The 18,746-nt window shown below is 45.9% G+C and overlaps 1 protein-coding gene across 2 annotated transcripts in view; it reads left to right on the top strand.

Annotated features, from left to right (window-relative positions):
• Dcp1a (decapping mRNA 1A) overlaps positions 1–15,104 on the top strand; it is a 58,219-nt gene extending 43,115 nt beyond the window's left edge. For both annotated transcript variants that reach the window (XM_013515611.1, XM_005387374.2), the window contains 4 exons: positions 3,123–3,881; positions 7,635–7,700; positions 10,468–10,686; positions 11,118–15,104. In XM_013515611.1, the coding sequence (XP_013371065.1) occupies positions 3,123–3,881; positions 7,635–7,700; positions 10,468–10,686; positions 11,118–11,198 (1,125 nt within the window). In that variant the 3' untranslated portion in view covers positions 11,199–15,104. The remainder of the gene's footprint in view (positions 1–3,122; positions 3,882–7,634; positions 7,701–10,467; positions 10,687–11,117) is intronic.
• Positions 15,105–18,746: the final 3,642 nt, after the last annotated feature.

The raw sequence follows: 18,746 nt of genomic DNA, 5'->3' as shown, positions 1-18,746 counted from the left end.
TTTTTCAGAAGTAAAAGTATGAGGAAATTGGACCATATAAAATCCTTAGCTTTTTTTATATCCACAGTTTATAATTAGATGTTGGTATTGCGTTATATCTGAAGTGAGATTCTGAATCTGAAAAATCCTTTAAAGTGCTAGAAGGTGTTGTGACGGATAGTCTTACTGTCTTACTACAGCATTATTAGTGGGGGCCTGAATTTGCCATTTGAGAATTTCTTCACTTAAACAGAAACCTCTTGTCCTATTCACTTGCCAAGATATATTATGTTAGCTTTTTAACAAGTTTCCTTTTTTTTGTTTGTTTGTACCAGGAATTGAACTCAGGACCTTGCACTTGCCAGGCAGGCACTTGTGCCACTGAGCTATATCCCTGGCCCTATGTTAACTTTTTAATATTAACAGAATTCTCTTTATTATTTTGCAAATGGTTTGATATGAAGCTACAGTTTTTATAATTGAAGGAATCTTTTACCTCTTCCTCCCCAACAGTTACTTCGCATCAATTGCATTTTGTTCGGACCTACCTTCCTACCTCTCACCTGATAGATAACACTGTCCTTACACTGGAGAAAAAAACAAAAAAATGACGCTCCCTTAACATGCAAACCCCCCTGTGTCATCACTTGGGTTCCCTTACCCAGTGAGCCCCGCTTCTCATACTAACCCCCAGCCCCGGGAGAATTTGGGGAGAGAGCATTGTTGAGCTGCTACTGTGTACTTTATTGGATCTGTGACACTGGGTCATGGTACCATTTTGTAGGTGGGCATGCCCAGGAGAAAGAAGACCAAGGATCAGGGGGAAAAATGACCACCCCTGCCTTGGAGGAATTTACTTTCTACTGTTGAAATTACAAGTATTAACATTAAATGAGCACTTCCTATATAATGCGTTTCATACATTCCACATCCCATCAGCCCTCCCTACTTCACAGAAGAACTGAGGCAGAAATGAATGACTCCCCAGGCCGCACTGCTGGAAAGTGCAGAGCCAGGCAGTAGCCGTGCTGCTCAAGGCCTGCCTCTTGGTGTTTGGTAAGATGCTGATGCGTATCCCTACAGTATCCCCAGGAAATGCCTTTGCTCTTGGAATTGTATGGCCATTCTTGTCTTTCAATAATTTCCAGATCAGTGACTCCAAGTTCCAGATGTCTCTCAAGACCTCAGACGTGTTCCCAGTTCACCTGTTTCCCCTCCCTCCTGCTAGGGGCCTTTCTTGGGCTTGCCTGCCTCCCTAGTATGCAGATGGCAGGGTGTGCTTTTGCCTCCACTTTACCGGCTATCCAGCCTCTAATTCCTTCCGTTCTAAGTCCTCAGTTCTCATCTTCTCCGCTAGGACCTTAGTCCAGACTCCTCAGTCTTACCCACCCAGTCTGTGTTTGTGTGGCCGCTAAAGTATGCACCCTGACGTATAAACCTGAAGGGCTCATTTCCCTGAACGTGCCCCCATTGCCATAAGGATAAAGCCCAGACCCCCAGGGCGTCTCAAGAAACTGCAGTGCTTGTCTCTTCCTTCACCACATCTCCTTCACCAAGCCTGTCCAGCCAGCTGCCCTCACCGCTACCCTCAGCTTACTGGCCTCTTTTGGAGTACTTCCTTCCTTCCCCTGCGCCCCTGCAGCTCTGCCCCAGAGGACCCCATGGCACCACGTTGTCCTTGCCACTGCTCTCCACCTCATGATCACAGCACACTGCCTGGCACCTGTTGAGCTCAGGTGGTTGAAACCAAAACATCTGCCCAGAAAAAAACGGAGTTTGTTTTCCTATAGAAATAATACCATACCATAGTGCTATCACATGATACGTGAAGTGCAGGGTGCTTTAGGGCTTTACAGACCATATTCTGGAAATTGAAAACACATTTGAAGAATGAAACAATAAAGAGATTTGTGTTTTTGAAGTACTTGGGTATTTCTCCCTCAGAGTGTAACTTCTGTGAGGAGTTACGTTGTTACGTCCTGCTTGTTTAGTCTGGGCTCAAGTCAGCAGGACCTGGTAACCTGAGTATTCAGGAAATGTAAGTTAAATGATATATTCGGAAATACTGAGCCAGATGTGGTGGCACACACCTGTAATCCCAGCACTCGGGAGGCTGAGGCAGGAGGATCATTGCAAGTTCAAGACCAGCCAGGGCTACAAAGTGAGCTCAAGGCCAGCCTGAACTGCATAGCGAGACCCTGCCTCAAAAAAACCAAAAAAAAAAAAAAAATACTGCTTGAAGTCCCCGAAAAGCTCATAAAAGGGAAACATGAATATTTTTCCTTTGAATAGTGCCAGTGGCCAGCCATGGTGGTGCACACTTGTAACCCCAGCTACTTGGAGGCTGAGGTAGGAGTATCGTGAGTTTGAGGCTAGCCCAGGCAACATAGCAAGACTCCTCAAAAAATGAGCCGGGGATATAGCTCAGCAGTACAAGCACCTGCCTTGCAAGCACAAGGTCCTAAGTTTGATTCCCGGTGCCAAAAGAAAAAAAAAAAAAAAAACCTTAAGTCAAAAAATAAGAATAGTTGAAATGGTTTTCATAAGCTAATTATGTAAATTTAAAATTTTCAGATTTGAAGTCTTAGCTTTTTTGCAGTACTGGCATCAAAACCAGAACTTCATTCATGCTAGGCAAGTGTTGCACTGTGAATCACAACAGTATGCCCGCCCCGCCCCCACACACACACATATTTTTTAAGGTTTTACTTTGTGACAGGGTCTCACTAACTTGCTCAAACTTGCAGTTCACCTCAGCCTCCCAAGTAGCTGAGATTGCAGGCATGTAGCTCTACACTCAGCAGTGTTGTACTTGCTTAAGGATTCTCTGATTTGGGGGAAAGAAGGGGAAAAGTTATGCTATTAAGTGATTAAATTCATTTTCTGATATTTGGGACCCAGTCCCTGAAGTACCATCCTAGCTGTTTATAAGGAACAATAAAAATACGTGAATAACTTGAGCCAGGTGTGCTAGAGCACACCTGCAATCCCAGCTGTTTGAAAGCCTGAGGTAGAAGGGTCACAGGTTTGAAGCCAGCCTGAGCCATTTAGCAAGACAGTGACAGAAAATAAAAAGGACTCTTGGTGGAGAAGTTCGGTTACACTGGTCTGTCTCTCACTGGGTGGTTTGATTTGTTCTTCAGTCTGCTCCGTCTGGACATAAACATCTGACAGTGGAAGAGTTGTTTGGAACCTCTTTGCCAAAAGAACAACCAGCAGTTACGGGTCTGGATTCAGAAGAAGTAGAGAAGCTGCCAGGAGATGCCTCCCAGAAAGAGCCCAGCTCGTTCCTACCTTATCCCTTTGAGCATTCTGGAGAAGCCACCCAGCTGGAAAACCTGAGTGTCCATTCAACTGCTCACCACGCCGTCCAACCTGAAGTCCCTGCCCCCGTGCTCATCACTCCAGCTTCAATCACACAGTCTAGTGAAAGGCACGCCCCAAGCTACACAGTCCCGCTGAGCCCTGTTCTCAGTCCCACTCTGCCACCTGAAGCGGCTACTACACAGGTTGCCCCTGGTTTACCTCGAAATAGCACCATGATACCGGCAGTGAAAACTACGCCCAGGCAGAGGTCTCCACTCTTGAGCCAGCCAGTCCCAGAGCTAAGCCACAGCGGTCTAATGGCCAGCCAGAGCCCCTTCAGGGCCCCGCTGAGCATGACGAACACAGCTGGCACACCCCTCCCGAGCATTGATCTTCTCCAGAAACTCAGGTTGACTCCACAGCATGACCAAATACAGACACAGCCACTTGGGAAAGGTGCAGTAGCACCCAGCTTTCCTCCAGCAGCTGGCCAGCTGGCCACACCCGAGAGCTTCATAGAGCCTCCCTCTAAGACAGCAGCAGCAAGAGCAGTGGCCCCAGCCTCCCTGAGCAACATGGTGCTTGCTCCTCTTCAGGTAACGGCAGGAGGGTGTGGGCGGGATAAAATGGCAAAGCCCTGGTTGTGTGAAATTTTCTCTCTGGAAGTAGATTATGGGTGGAAGAAAAGGCTACTTGTTAGTTTTCAGTCATCATGACGAAATACCTGATAAATCAGTGCAGAGGAGGAAAGATTAATTTTGACTCACAGTTTCAGAAGTGTCCGTCCATGGTCACATGACACCTTTGTTCCTGGGCCTGCAGTTACACAGAACATCATGGTAGAAGGGTATGATGGAGCATAGCTAGTCACCTCAGGGTGATCAAGAAGCAGAGAGAAGGAGCAAAGAAGGGGTCAGATACAACCCACCTTTTCAGGGCACACCCCAGTGAACTACTGTACTTGCTCCAGCGAGGCTCCACCTCCTTCAGTTGTGAACCCATTAGTGGATTAATCCATTGATAAGGCCAGAGCCTTCATAACCCAGTCGCTTCCCAAAAGCCCACCTCTGAAAGTTGCTGCATTGGCGACCAAGCCTTCAACCTGAGCCTTGGGAGGAATTCTAGATCCAAATCCTGACAAGGGGGTAAGAAACTATATGAATTAATCATAATTCACTTAAACTATTCCAGCTGGTGAAAGCCAAGAAATTATTTTCCTATCCAGGTATCCATTTTAGGTTTCTTTTTATCTGACATTTCTAGGAGTCCTCATTTGTCTGAAGACCAGAGATTCAAAATATCCCAAGCTTAGGCATTCCCCTCTTGAGTGCTCTTAAGCGCCGGCCTTGTGCCAGCAGTGCCATAGGCGCATGCCAGATGCAGAGGCAAGGGGTCACGTAAAGCTTCCCGGTGAAGCTGATGTTTCCCTGCGGTCTAAAGACTCAAGTTAATCCTATCTTCCCTAGTGTTGGGGACATTGTTTGAGGCAAGAACAGCATATGGAGCAGGGTGGAGAGTTCAGTAACCCAGGCAGCTGAACAACTTAGCGAGACCCTCTGTCAAAATTAAAAGACTGGGGATGCAGCTCAGTGTAACAGCCCAGGGTTCAGCCTCCAGTACTAAAAAGAAAAAATGCAGTCAGGGAAGGTGAGGTCACCCGCTGTGTGCTTTTCTGGGGCAGGAGGTTGTGAGAGATGGCCCTACCCATTAAGGTTGAGCCCGCTCGTCCCCATACCAGTGCCTTACTTGGTTATGTGTGGCACATGGTGGGTGAAACCACACCCGCAGTTCCTGTGTGTCGCCCCCACCTCACCTCTTACTGGCCGCTTACTGTGCTGAGGTGTTAAGTGACTGGGGCCCCAGTCAGCCAAGGCGTTGCAGGGATGGCCAAGGCCTTGTCCCAGTGTCACCAGACGGCTGGCCCCACATCCTGGTGGGTAGCTGGGAGAGCTCCTTCTTGTCTAAGCAACCCGTTTGCCCTGCTATTTGACAGAGTCACCACCTCCCACCACTCCTCATGGTGTCTTTCAGTCCTTTCTGTCAGTGTGCTGCTTTGACCTGGAAATGCACAAAGCATTACTCTGTGGAGCAGCCTCTCTGCAGGCAGTGCTGCCTTAGAAAGGGTCAGCTGTTCTCAGGAGGTTCAAGTCCGCGTCACTGGGCCTGGCTGGGATCACAGTGGCTTTGGGAGCAGGGGCAGCTGCAAGCCTGTGTGGCAGTGGGGACCTCGCTGGGAACCGTAGAGGAATGTGAGACCCAGGCCCCATCCTCGAGGTGCTTTCAGATGGCCTCGGAGTACAGCTGAGAGCAGCCCCTCAGCCACGTGATCAAAACAGCATATGCGGAGCCCTGAGATGAGAAAGCGTTCGGTGAACTTAGGAAACTATCCCAGGAGGACTGACCACAAAGCTCAGTGGTGCCGTTTGTCCACCATGAGGAGGCCTGGGGTTTAACCCCAGCACTGAAACACAAAAACTGCAGTGAGATGGGTGTGTTGTGGAAAGGAAGCTGGGAGCCAGTATTGGGACACGAGTGGGACTGCAGGTGGGCTTTCAGGAGTTTGAGCTTTGTTCGCAGGCCTGGCACGTCTTTGATGTGCTGTGGAGAAAGAACTGCCTTCGGAGAAAGGCACGCAGGCATCCAGATTTAATCTGGTTCAAGCTTAAATTGGAGAACGTGGACAGGGAAGTGGTCAGGTAGTTAAGAAGGTAAAAAGAGATTTGTCTTTCACCATAATTCATAAATCTGCGGAGTTTCCAAATGAGAAACTCAGCTAAGAGTTCAAGTGACTCATAGATCACAGAGCTGAAAGGGAATAGAACCTGCACCTCTAAAACAGTAGTAGTTAGCCAGGCTTGGTGGTGCATGCCTTTAATCCCAGCACTCAGGAGGCTGAAACAGGAGGATCACTGTGAGTTTGAGGCCAGCCTGGGCAACATAAGTTAAGTTCAAGGCCAGCCTGCACTACAGTGTGAGACCCTGTCTCAAAAAAAAAGAAAAGAAGAAGTAAAGCAGTGGTTGCCTTTAGGATGTTAGTCTTGTGCCCTCCAATGATAATAGAAATGATTCCCAGTCTTAGCATTTTACCAATTAATACTGTATAGAGTAACCCCTCAGAATTACCATGTATTGCAACCATGGTGAGGTATGCCTGTAATTCTGGTGCTCTGGGAGGCTGAAGCAGGAGGATCACAAATTCAAGCCCAGCTTGGGTAGCATAGTGGCTTAGCAAGTCTCTGTCCTCAAAATGAAAAATTTAAAAAGGCTGAGACTGTAGCTCAATGAGAAGACCATGGTTTCAACCCCAAGAGGGAAGGATGGAGGGAGGGGAGGAGAGAAGGGAGAGGACTGTGGACTCTTACTGTTTCTTAGTTAACGGGATTGTTTCATTCCTCTGAGACATTGTGTAGAAAAAAGAAAACTTAGCGCCCTGGTGTCATCGTTACATTGTCATTTTCTAGCCTTTTCTGCAGTATAAAAAAGAAAACACTGCTCAGCAGGTAACGGGCTTGTGCCTAGAATGTTCCCAGCGCCGCCTGAGTTCTGAAGACACAGCCAGCAGTCCTGACCCAAGTCCTGTCCAGATTTTGGCCCCTAGGGTGACACCTGCTCTTGCATGCCTCCTGGCAGGGGTCATTCACTCACCTATAATTTTTTATTTATGAGGCAGTAGCTAATTTTAGGACCTGTGCTTTATAGGGTCCTCATGTTTTGCTCTATAACAAGTTCCTTCTCTCCAGTGAGTGAGACAGAATGAGCATGTGGGAATAGGACTGTGGTGAATACTGTTTAGTGCCACAAGTTTAAGTAACTTTTTTTTTTTTTTGGTGGTACCGGGAATCGAAGTCGTGACCTCACGCTTGCCAGGCAGGCGCTATGCCGCTGAGCTACACCCCCGGCCCGCAGTTTAAATAACTTTATCAAGAGACGTAGGGCTGCAGTTGGGCGTGTAGTTCAGCAGTAGAACCCAGGTATGAGGCCCTGAATTTGATTCCCCAGCCCCCAAGAAAAGTATCAGACAGCCAAGATCTGTCTGTCATCTGTTCCCAGTAGCAAGACTGGATTGTCCTTGGCTCTTACGAGAGACTCAGGTTGCAGCTTTTTCCCTGGAGACACTGGGCAGCTCTGCCCACGCCGCTCTCCTCAGGGAGGGAAGGCTGCTCCTCACGGTGGCGTCTTGTGATTAGTTGCGCTGTCAGCAGTTCCTGTCAGCCTTTTCACTCAGCAGCCTAGGAATTGGTTAATATCTAAACTGTTCCTTATCACTAACCTAGATTTTTCACCAGAAACCAGGAAATTTTAATTGAAATGTGCTATATCTGTTTGCCTTTTCTTATTAAACATTTCAGCCTATGCAGCAAAACCAGGATCCTGAAGTATTTGCCCAGCCCAAAGTGTTACCCAGTGCCATCTCGGTAAGAACCCCCTTTTTTTTAAGTCCTGTTGGATGTGAGGTGAACTGTTAACATCTTCGTAAAAAAAATTGAGCTTTCAAGTCCAGGCTCATCTCAGATGTCCCTCCTAGACCGGGCCACTCTGCTCCCCCAGGTAGAGTTCCTTGCTGTGGCCTCTGTGGGCCTCATCTCTTCTCTAGGTCAGCCTTCGCTGGACTTCATTGGAATTTGTGAGTGGGTGATTGCCAGTGTTATCGACCTGGTTTCTCTTGTTTTTCTTTTTTCCGTGTGTGTGTGTGTGTGTGTGTGTGTGTGTGTGTGTGTGTTTGCTGTACTGGGGACTGAACTCAGGACCTTCACACTGACCTGTATCTCTAGCCCTTTTTTATTTTTTGAGACAGAATCTCACTAAACCACTAAGTTGCCCAGCCTTAAGTTGCCCATTAATGATCTTGCCTCAGCCTCCCAGAGTGCTAGGATTACACGATGACATGCCCATCAAACCTGGTTTCTAGATAGAAAATATTCATTGCCCTCAAAGAGCTATGTGGTTCCATATGACAGCCACTATCCTGCCACAATCTTCTCATTTCCCATTGCTGTAATGATGATTATCTTTTCAGACCTCTCCCCCATACACACACTTTCCTTTTCTTTTTTGGTATTTTGAGTAAAGGTCTCACTGTGTAGTCCAGGCCAGCCTTAAACTCACTGTGTAGCCCAGGCTTGCTTCTAACTCAAGATGATCCTCCTGCCTCAGCCTCCCAAGTACTGGGATCACAGGTGTGATGCACACTGGACTAGGCCTCATTGTTTACATGTGTTGTCCCCTACTCTCCAGCACCCCCCCACACCTTGAAATCCACATTCTATTTTCAGTCCTTGTCACACTCCTTTTTGTCTTTGAGCGTGCACACATCTTGAATCTCAAATTTAAATTAAATCCAGCTTCTGCCCAGTTTCAGGTGGCTTGTCCTGCTCTGTGCTGATTAGCAAAGAGCTCTCAGCCTGGTTTTGTACCAAAAAACAAGATGAATGGCTCAGATATCAGGAACCGTAGCCATAAAACTCTGGCAAACTCTGCTATTGGTAGATGAGGAGGTGACATGTAGGAGCAAGAGAGGGGCTATGCGTGTGGCTCAAAGGTAGAGCACGTGCTTAGCATGTGTCAAGTCCTTGATTCAGTCCTCAGCACCCCAAAAAAGAAGAGGGCACAAGAAACGTGGAGCCTCTATTGATTACATCAAAGGTAAGAATTATTAAAAATATCCATAATACTGGTTAAGTGTATTTTGAGTGCGAACTGTAATTAGCATAGAAACACATCTAAGTGGAGGAAGTAGGTAGATGTTAGCTGTATTTTCAAGAAATGTTATCTTTATAGAACTAGTTGGTTTTTGTTTTGCTGTACTGGAACTTAGGGCCACCTTTGCACAGGCAAGGCAGTTGCTCTACCAGTGAGCTACATGACAGTCCAGAACTGAATTTTTAATGTCTCTTTTCACTACAATTTATGTACAGTAAAATACAGATTTTTTTTTTTTTTAAGGCATTCTAACACATGTATATAATAGCCCCTGGGTAAAGCAGTCCAGCTGGGTGTAGTAGTATGCACCTGTAATCATAAAACTCTGGGAGACTGAGAAAGGAAGATCCCAAGTTCAAGCCCAGCCTGGGCAACTTAGCAAGACCCTGTCTCCAAAAATAAAAAGAATTGAGGGTGCAGCTTAGTGCAGAGGTTCTCGGTTCAATCCCCAGTACCAGGAAAAAAAAAAAAAAAAATAGGAGATAAGCCACTGAAAATAGCTAACAGTTTCATCACTACAGAAAGTTTCATCATATCTTTGGTCCAGTCGTTTCCTCAGCTCCATCCCCAAGGAAGTTTTGTTTTTATCATAGGATTGTTCTGGCTGTGCATACCATACTGTTAATTCTTATGACCACATTCTGAGTGGCTGGCCTTGGCTTCCCTTGCTGACGCTAGGGCAGTGATGGCAAACTTGTGGCACGCATGCTGCAGCAAACTGTTATCCTTGAAAGCTCTGAAAGGTTTGCCATCACTGCTCTGGGGCATCCTTCTATGTTTCATTTTGTTTTTTTGAGTTAGGATTTCGCTTTGTAGTTCAGGCTGACCTTGAACTCACTGTGTAGCTCCGGCTGGCCTCAAACTCAGGCTGTTCTGCCTTAGCCTCCCGAGCACTAAGATTATAGGTGTGTACCACCATGCCCAGCTTAGGGCCTTCTTCTGTAAGTGGGCTCTTCATCTTTTCGCCAATGGGGGCTTCATAGTCAGATATAATAAAATGTTCAAATGTTTTGTTGTTTTATTTTGTTTTGTTTTTGAGATAGGGTCTCTGTGTCGTTCAGGCTGGCCTTGAACTCGGTGTGTAACCCATGCTGGCCTTGAACTCTGGTGATCCTTCTGCCTTAGGCGCCAAGTGCTGGGATTATAGATGTGTGCCACAGTGACTAGCTTAAAATGTTCATATGTTCCTCCTAAATGCTTTTCTGAACCCAAAGGAGTTAGTGTTTGGGAGCTGGCGGGTGTGGCTCAATGGTAAAGCACTTGCCTAGCAGGCATAAGGCCCTGAGCTCAATCCCCGGCATTACGGAAAGAAAAAAGAAGAAGGGAAGGAGGGGAAAATAGGAAGTAAGAGGAAGGAAGTGTTTGCTCTGTGCTTTCACCCTCATGCTGCTAGTGCCTATCAGCTGTCCTCTGCTCTGGAACAGCTGCTTGCTTCTGCACAGTATAAAATGACCACTGCCCACCCTGCCCGCACCCCCGCAGGTTGCAGGCCCTCCACTGGTTACTGCGACAACCACAGCAGTGTCTTCAGTCCTGCTGTCCCCGAGTGTTTTCCAGCAGACTGTTCCAAGGTCCACAGACCTTGAGAGGAAAGCAAGTTCCCCTTCTCCCCTCACCATTGGAACACCAGAAAATCAGAGAAAGCCGTCCATCATCCTCAGCAAGTCTCAGCTCCAGGATACATTGATCCATCTAATAAAGGTATGTGCGGTGTCAGTATATTCTTGCTATTTTTATTCTTCAATAAAAGAAAACTAATTTTATCAGTTCTTACATATTCAAAAGACTAGCTTTGGGCTGGGGATATAGCTCAGCAGCACAGCACCTGCCTGGCAAGCGCAAGGTCCTGAGTTCGATTCCCAGAATCCACCGGAAAAAAAAAAAAAAATGAGTTTCAAAAGACTAGCTTTGAGTAATGTCCTGTTTCTGTCTTCATAAGTTTATACTCTTGGTGGAGTAATAGCTTAATAGACTCCGCGGTGTTAGTCATGACTGTCTCTGGGTGATGAGATTGAGTAATTAGTAAATTAGTTATACCAATCATTTATATAATCTGCTCCTAAACTGTTATCAAAGAAGGAAGTTGAAGTAAGTTCTGACATTGATGTCCTTACCTCCCTCATCTCTTCCAGAACGATTCCAGCTTTCTCAGCACACTTCATGAAGTCTACCTGCAGGTTCTGACGAAGAACAAAGACAACCACAACCTATGACTGGAGTGGAATGAATCTGAAGGCAGAGGGTCAGCCTCGAAAACAAGCAGGCTTCATCATGGAAACTTCTTTCTAAACAGAACATGGAGTTGTGAGAATTCTGAAATCGAGCCTACAAGAAAGAGACTCCGTCCTTAAGAATGTTTCCAAGGGACATTCTCAGTGATAATGGAGGTGTCACTGTGAAGCATCACCAGCAAACTTTTATTTTGCCGAAACGACAGAAAGACCATGTGTTAAGTTATATGGGTGTTTTCATCAGCGATGAGGAAGTGTGTGAAATGGGGAGTCTGGTTTTCAGCTCACTTTCATTTTCCAGAACTTAGGGAGCAGCAGCCACCAGCCTTGCAGCAGAGCTCAGCCTCGCCCGCACCCGTCCCCGCGCCCGCCCACCCCCCAGACACGTCGGCCTGAGGCCGATGGTCACGTGTTGAACAGAGCAGAAATCAGTTCTGAAAGTAACTTCGAGTTTTAAAGCATCCGTGGTTAAGTTGATAAATTAGGAATTACTTGTTCAAGTGAAGTATATTTTATATATGTGCCCTCACCTGGGCCTTTAAAATTCTGAAATCTCCCAGCATTTTAAGTGTCCCCGCTCCTGCCACGCAGCAGGCGCCAGTGCAGCATCACTGTTCAAACAGCGCCCTTCTCAGAGCGTGGTGACGTGGATTCGAAATAGGCTGGGGCTGGGGATGCTCAAACCCTACCGGAAATTTTCATAGACTTCCCAGTGGTTTGGGAAATGTTACATTTGTGTGTGAAACACAGCCTTTGATTTTCCTTTTCTGTCTAACCACAGTTAAAAGTCTTTGTTAATTGTTTTCTTCAACACTTTGACAAAAGGACCAGTGGACCAATCCGATAAAGCCATTCTGGTTCCATTCCTCAAGTGTACTGAGAACAGTTTTAAAGCTATGCAGAAAAGGGAACTGTTATTCACACTGCCCTTACTTTGTTGTAGAATATGGCATTTAAAAGAAAGTGTGAGATTCAGAACTTTACCAGTGTATCCCTAGGCTGTGAGTACTTTTCCAGCCCAAAGTGTGAAAATGTGTAAAGATGCTTTGTTATGCTGCTATTGATCTGCCATGATTTATATTTATTCTTTTATGGCATGTAATGGTGTTTAGTACTATTTTAATGTAGATTTTGATTTATTTCAGCAATAGTAATTTTAAGATATTCTTTGAATGAAAGTGTCTCCTTTTCTATGGTATAGGTCATTTTGTAGTACTTAACCAGTTAAGATGCACTGCTTACTTTTCTGAGCACTATTTAATGATGGGGTAAAAACCCCCTTGGCTCAAGCAGCTAGCGTAAGGATTAGCTGTGGGTAATGCTGACACATGTGATGGTTCCTTGGGAACAATCATTTAAGCTTTAATGGTAACTCAATCATAAACCTGTAAGGGGGGGCGGGGTTTCTAGCTGAAATTTTAGGAAATTACGTGCGAATTACGTACTTACTTTAGTTTTGTCTTGGTTTTTTAGCGTAAAGAATGCTCACCTGATTGGCCTCTGTTGATCTAAACATGCTTCCTAGAAAGTGTTTCTGCTCAGTGTAGTGTCTTCTCATTCTACCTAGCTATGTGTGAGCTGTGTAGAATTCAGGGAAGCTTAGAAGTTTTCATACTCAACTAGAGGTAGTTTGTTTTCAGAGATAGTGTGTAAACTCTCAGCAACCAAAAATGAATTGCTCATACATCATCTGAGGAAGAGAAAGTTACAGTAAGATAAAGAGTGTTGCTGACACCGGGAGACGGTGTGTAAAAAGCCGTGTGGCTGTTCTCATTTGTAATATGAATTTACCAGTAGGTTTGATCGTGCCCAAGTGTCGTCTCAGTGGGCTTTAGTAAGCAGATGAATCAAGGGATTCTTGTTATAATAGACATTTGAATTTAAATGATGCTTTTGAGTATGTTTAATAATATGAGAGAGTACGGAGAGAATATCCTAAAGAGGGACTATAATCTGTCTGTTAATTTTCACCCTTTGATCCTAGGAATGAATGTGAAGGACAGTAAAAGAAAATCTATGATAGGGCTTCCTTAGTGTGAAAGCAAATTTTTAAGTGCCCAGATCATGGAGACTTGAAAAGGGTAAACCTGTTCACTCCCAGGTTTATATATTCAAACTATTTACTGAAGCCTCAGAAGCCAGAAGTTCGTGGTCGTGATTACCAGGAAGTTCAGGCCAGAATGAATCCCCAGAGAGCCGGGCCAAGCCTGGACACTTGCAGATGGATGACCTTGGCCAGTCACAGTTTAGTTGCCTTATTCCTCATTCAGGCTTACTCTCCAGAACCTCATGCTAGCTTAGATTGCACATTCACATTGCTCCGTGTCTTTACTGGAAACTTAGTAGAATGGAAATGGACACCAAGATGGAGATGCTTCGTGCTAGGTTTTGCAGAACCCCAGGAGACCTGCGTTCAGACCGCCCTGCCCATCTTTTCGTGCACCCGTTCCCCTAACCTGTGCAGTCCGAGTGTGGGCTCAGGAGGAGCCCGGAGCATGGGGTGTGTCCAGTATCACCAGTGGGTGGCGCTGCTTTGTGTCGTAGAGTGATGTCTCTGAATTGACACAAAAACCACACGCATCTGTGTACCTCGCAGATGGCCTTATTCCTCCTTCTTGAGCATCTCTCCTGGGATCTGTGAGGTGTAAAAGGTGACCTGCTTGACTTCGGATCCTAAGTTTTCAAGTGACCATCTGTATCAGAAAAAGCATTTCATGCTACCTGCATGTGGAATGTCCACAGCTTACCTTGAACAGAGTGGTGTTTTTTGTTCAGAATTCAAGTCAGCCTGGGCCCTTCTCTACAGGAGGATGCACAGTTTTCATTTAGAGTGTGTCCGATAGAGTTTGCATGTCCAGGCGTTTGTTCTATTTCCGGCCTGTATTCTCTTGTAGAAATTATAAACCCCCCCCCCCAAATCCACTGTTAGGTAAATATTTTTAAACCACGCAGCTTTATTACTGTCCTGCCCTGCCCCAAAGAATGTAGTTTGAATTTTTCTCCTTTTGATAGTAGAGGCCATAACTGCCATTGTATTACTTATAATGCAACATGAAATGGAAGGTGCCTAACCGCTTAAAAAAACAAACTCAGCCGTCATACTGTAACTTGGAGAGAATGAGGCGGCGCAGGCAGCAGCGGGCTCCCCCAGCACCGGGGGGAAGGCAGGGATCCCGGGCCGCGCCCTGCGTCCTGCTGCTTGTGCGCTGTGGAGCGCGGTTCCTGCCTGCCTTTGGTTTTCTGCAGCTGTGGTTTAGAGTACCTTCTGGAAGCAATAGTGCCCTGTGTTTTCGCTGTCTAAAATGTTAAGAGCTGAGTAGAGCAAAGCAACTTGCAGTAGTTTTTTAAAAGCTGTGCTTGCGAACAGTCCCATGAGTGGGCCAGGGCCTCGAGGAGCCTGTTTTTTTGGCAGATTTCAGCAGGAGAGATACGTGCAGTGCTTCATTCAGATTTGGATTTGACATCTTTCTTTAACATGCTGCGATGCAATATCGATCACTTCAAAGTGGGAAAAATGCAAGATTGTGTTTTCCTTGTGTCTCTGTGAACCCTTAGGAAACGTGTTTCTAAACTGTGTGCGCTAAGTGATCTTTTTACCCTGTATTACTGCTTTGGCAGCGTGGCTCCCGTGACTTCACTGTACGGACTCTCAGCGCCCTGCAGCGTGGGGCAAGAAGCTGTGGGGGGGCAGCAAGGTTTTTTTGTTCCATGAGTGCAGTACTGCATCATTAACATTTTTAATGGTATGGTAACATTTTTATACCATCTGTGTATGTTTGCAAATATTAAGTTATTACATGTTTTAAAATGAGCATTTTTCATCCTAAATTTTATATGTTTGCAAATATATTTTTTTAATAAAATGTCAAAACCAAGTTTTAGCACCTACTAAATTTTCACTGTGTTTTTATTTTGTAGAAATAGGAACTTTTAAGCTGGGCGTGGTGGTGCACCCTGTAATCCCAGCACTCAGGAGGCTGAGGTAGGAGGGTCCCCATGAGTTCAAGTCCAGCCTGGGCCACATAAACGTTCAAGGGCCTGCACTGTACAGTGGAACCCTGTCAAAAGAAAAAGAACTTTTGAATGAGTTGCTGCACCTTTCTAGACCTCCGTAATGGTAAAATGGGCTTAGGAGAGCAAAGAAAACCTCACCCACCTACCTGTTCCTAGTTAGGGTTCTCCACTGGGATGGATGGATGGATGGATGCATGCATGCATGGATGGATGCATGGATGGATAAGAGAAGTCCCACAGTGCCGTCTGGGCGTTGGAGAGCCGGGAGATCGGGTGTTGCGCCTCATAGACCAGGTTAGAGAGCCTGAGAACCAGCCGCTGTGAAGGCTGGAGCTTGATGTGCCGGCTGGAGCAGTCAGCGGGAATCAATTCAGCCTTGCTCCTTTTTGTTCTACTGATGCCCTCGGGGATTGAACAGCGCCCTCCACGCTGGGGAAGGAGGGCGGGGCCGCTTCACTTAGTGCACCAGGTCAACTGCTCATCTCTCCCGCCAGCACCTTCAGTCACCCCGATAACATTCAACCAGCTGTGTAGGCACCCTGTGGCTCGGAGAAGTGGACACACAGAATTTACTGTTCCCCGCAGCCTATTCCCAGGTGGCACTATCACAGATAGCAGAGATTCATAGATCTGAAGCCTGAGTCCTATGCCTGTTAATATTTACTCTGCAGCTGAATGTGAAGTAACTCACACGGGTGAACACCTCAAGAGCCCCATTTACTCCTCCAGGGTCAGAGGGTACAGTTCTAATCACTACCAAAACCTATCTTCTGTCATTTCCCAAATTCACTCAGTTCACATGTATTGACCTCTCCTGGTATGCCAGGTGTCCAGGATGGTAAGAAGGAAAATAAAACACAATTGTGGAGCCAGGGATATAGCTCAGCGGCACAAGCGCCTGCCAGGCAAGTGCAAGGTCCTGAGTCTGATTCCCGGTACCAAAAAAACAAATCAAAACATAATTGTGGAAATAAGAGAAAAGTTTAAGGGCAAAAAAAAAAAGATTTGATCATCCATCTACCCTCGTAGTCATTGCTAACACTTCAGTATATTTCCAAATACACTTCTTAAAATGTTTGCTCTACCTTTCCGCTTTGGAGCTGTTACTTTATGACCACACACACCCCAGTCATCATGAGAGCTGCAAACACATTCAACACTGCATACACACTCAGCAATCTTAAGTGTTATTGTTCTGATCTTCACATAACTTATTTTAGGGAGCAAGGAGTTGGAACTGAGAGTGTTTCTTTATTGCTGTTGTCTTTTGTGTATGGGTCTTGTTTTGTTTTGTTTTGTTTTATTGTAGTACTGGGGATTGAGCCCAGGGAATATAGAGCCTTCTCACTGAGCTATAGCCCCAGCCTCTTGGGTTAATAATATCCCTTAGTTACTGCAGACTGATCAGGTCCAAAGTCTCCCAAAAGAGTGTACAGTGAAGGCTAAATAAAAAGAGGCGAATGGAATGATTTCAGGGCTCCAGGAAGATCAAAGCCCTCTCACAGAACTCAAGATTCTCTCAGGGCTAAAACCACAACCTTCTCTGGGTGGCCCGTGTTTATTTAGTTATCAGAAGAAGGGAGGGAAGTACTCAAGAAGGGTGGAACCACTCACGGACTTCTCCAAGTAAGGTATTAAGTTAATCCACCCAGGAGTGAGCTGCTTGTGGCTACAGTCTTTATCTAGTTGAGGTTGAATCCAGGTGTCCTTGGCTGTGATCTTGTCTTATCCACCATTACAGGCCTTAGTAGGGATCAGTGACTCACAGAGGTTCACTTACTATGTGTCCACTGCCCCTCTCCAGACAAGGGGCCTAGGCCTTGGACAGACTTACAAATAAACAAAAAGAGCTAGTTGGTTAATTTAAGTCCTGCTCAGGTCGGTTGCATAGTGGTCTCCATCATGAGCCCTTTTTTATTTTTTATTTTGAGACAGGATATCCCTGAGTCACTAAGTTGCCCAGGTGGAGCTTGAAATTACAATCTTCCTGTCTGACGGAATGATTAAATTGCATATTAAGCCAGTGGTGGAGGCAGGTGGTTAATGTACACCTCGTACTGTATGTTAGGAGGCTGAGGCAGGAAGGGTCACAAGTTCAAGCCAATCCCAGGCAATTTAGTGACCTACCAAGATCCTATGTCATAATGCAAAATAAGAAAGGAAAGGGGGCTGGTGATGTAGCTCATTGCAAAGGCAGTGGGTTCAAAGAAAAAAGAAAAAAAGCCCGTGGTGGATCAAAGACCCAAAGCCAAGTCCGCAGGAGAATTCCTTTCTTACCTCCATGATAGATTATTCTGGACTGAAGTGAATTTATGAATATACTAGACTGAAGTGAATTTATGTTTTCTGAAGTGTCATGTTGCCACTGTCTTAGAACACTAGAATAGTCTGCTTCTCACCTGCTACTGTTCATCTTTCAAGACCTAGGAATCCAGAAAAAGAGATTAAAAGGCAGTGTGTACATTACCAATTCCCCACAAAGAATATATTTCTTATGTATTGCAAGCATACTGATACAAGAAGGAAAGGAAGGAAGCAAAGCAAAGAAAAAAGACTTAGGAATTCTGGTACCTGGGTTCATTTTGTGAATTTTGTGAAAAACTAAGGTCTGTAGGTCCTGAGTAAGAGTGGAAGTGTTTTTCTCTCTAAAAGAAATAGATGGGGCTTAGCGCTTCTTGATTATGCCTTAATGACATTTTCGCTCGTGTTTACAGATCCTGCCTGCGAAACATCTGATCTTTGCATAAGGAGCATGTGGGGAAGAGACTACTGAGACTTCTGGAAAGCAGTGCTTATCAGAGGCCTCAGGAACCAGCTAGTCTCCAGCTGAAAGAAGGGCTGGAAATCAGGCAGCCGTCTTGTCCCTGGGAGGGGAACCCAACAGCTACAAGTGGTCGCTGAATCAAGCACACCCTGGCCATCTTGTATTTCTGTGTTTCACACAGTGCAGCTTGGGTATCACGTGGAACATGAATAGTCCTGTTTTCTGAAGGGCCCAGGTCACTTCGGGATTCTGAACCTCCTGGAGCTTGGTGAATGAAGCTGGGTGAGAAGGTGTCACATTCACACAACACAGGGAGCCCAAGGGGAGCCTGCGCTGTCCACAGTGGTGAGGGAATTGAGCTCCCAGCCCCCTGGAGAGCCTTATGCACCTTACATCTCGGGGTCCCAGTGTTCATGTGTCCAAAGGCACTAACAGGTTTCTTAGAACCACGGAGGGAGAATGGCTTGGGAGGAAGTGAGTTCCATCATGCTCAACAAACATCTTTTTCAGAGAAGTCGGAATAAACTTGAAGTGCAGCTCCACAAGGAATCATAACTGACACTGTCCCATGGTCATGCTCTATGTGCGTTCTCGTCTACCCCTCCACGCCTCTGGGGAAGGAGGTTATTTGAGTGTAGCCTCAGAAAAGGCCCCAGAAGAAGACAGATGCTGTCTGTGCCTGGGTTAGTATCAGCCATCAGACTGCAAAGAGCCCCAAGAGCTCATAGACCCAAGACTTTTTTTTTTTTTTT

This window comes from Chinchilla lanigera, unplaced genomic scaffold (genome assembly GCF_000276665.1).
Source record: "Chinchilla lanigera isolate Chin_1 unplaced genomic scaffold, ChiLan1.0 scaffold00029, whole genome shotgun sequence".
In the NCBI taxonomy this organism is placed as follows: Eukaryota; Metazoa; Chordata; class Mammalia; order Rodentia; family Chinchillidae; genus Chinchilla; species Chinchilla lanigera.
Note: the sequence above shows the minus strand (reverse complement) of the source record. Positions and strands in the feature narration are given on the sequence as shown.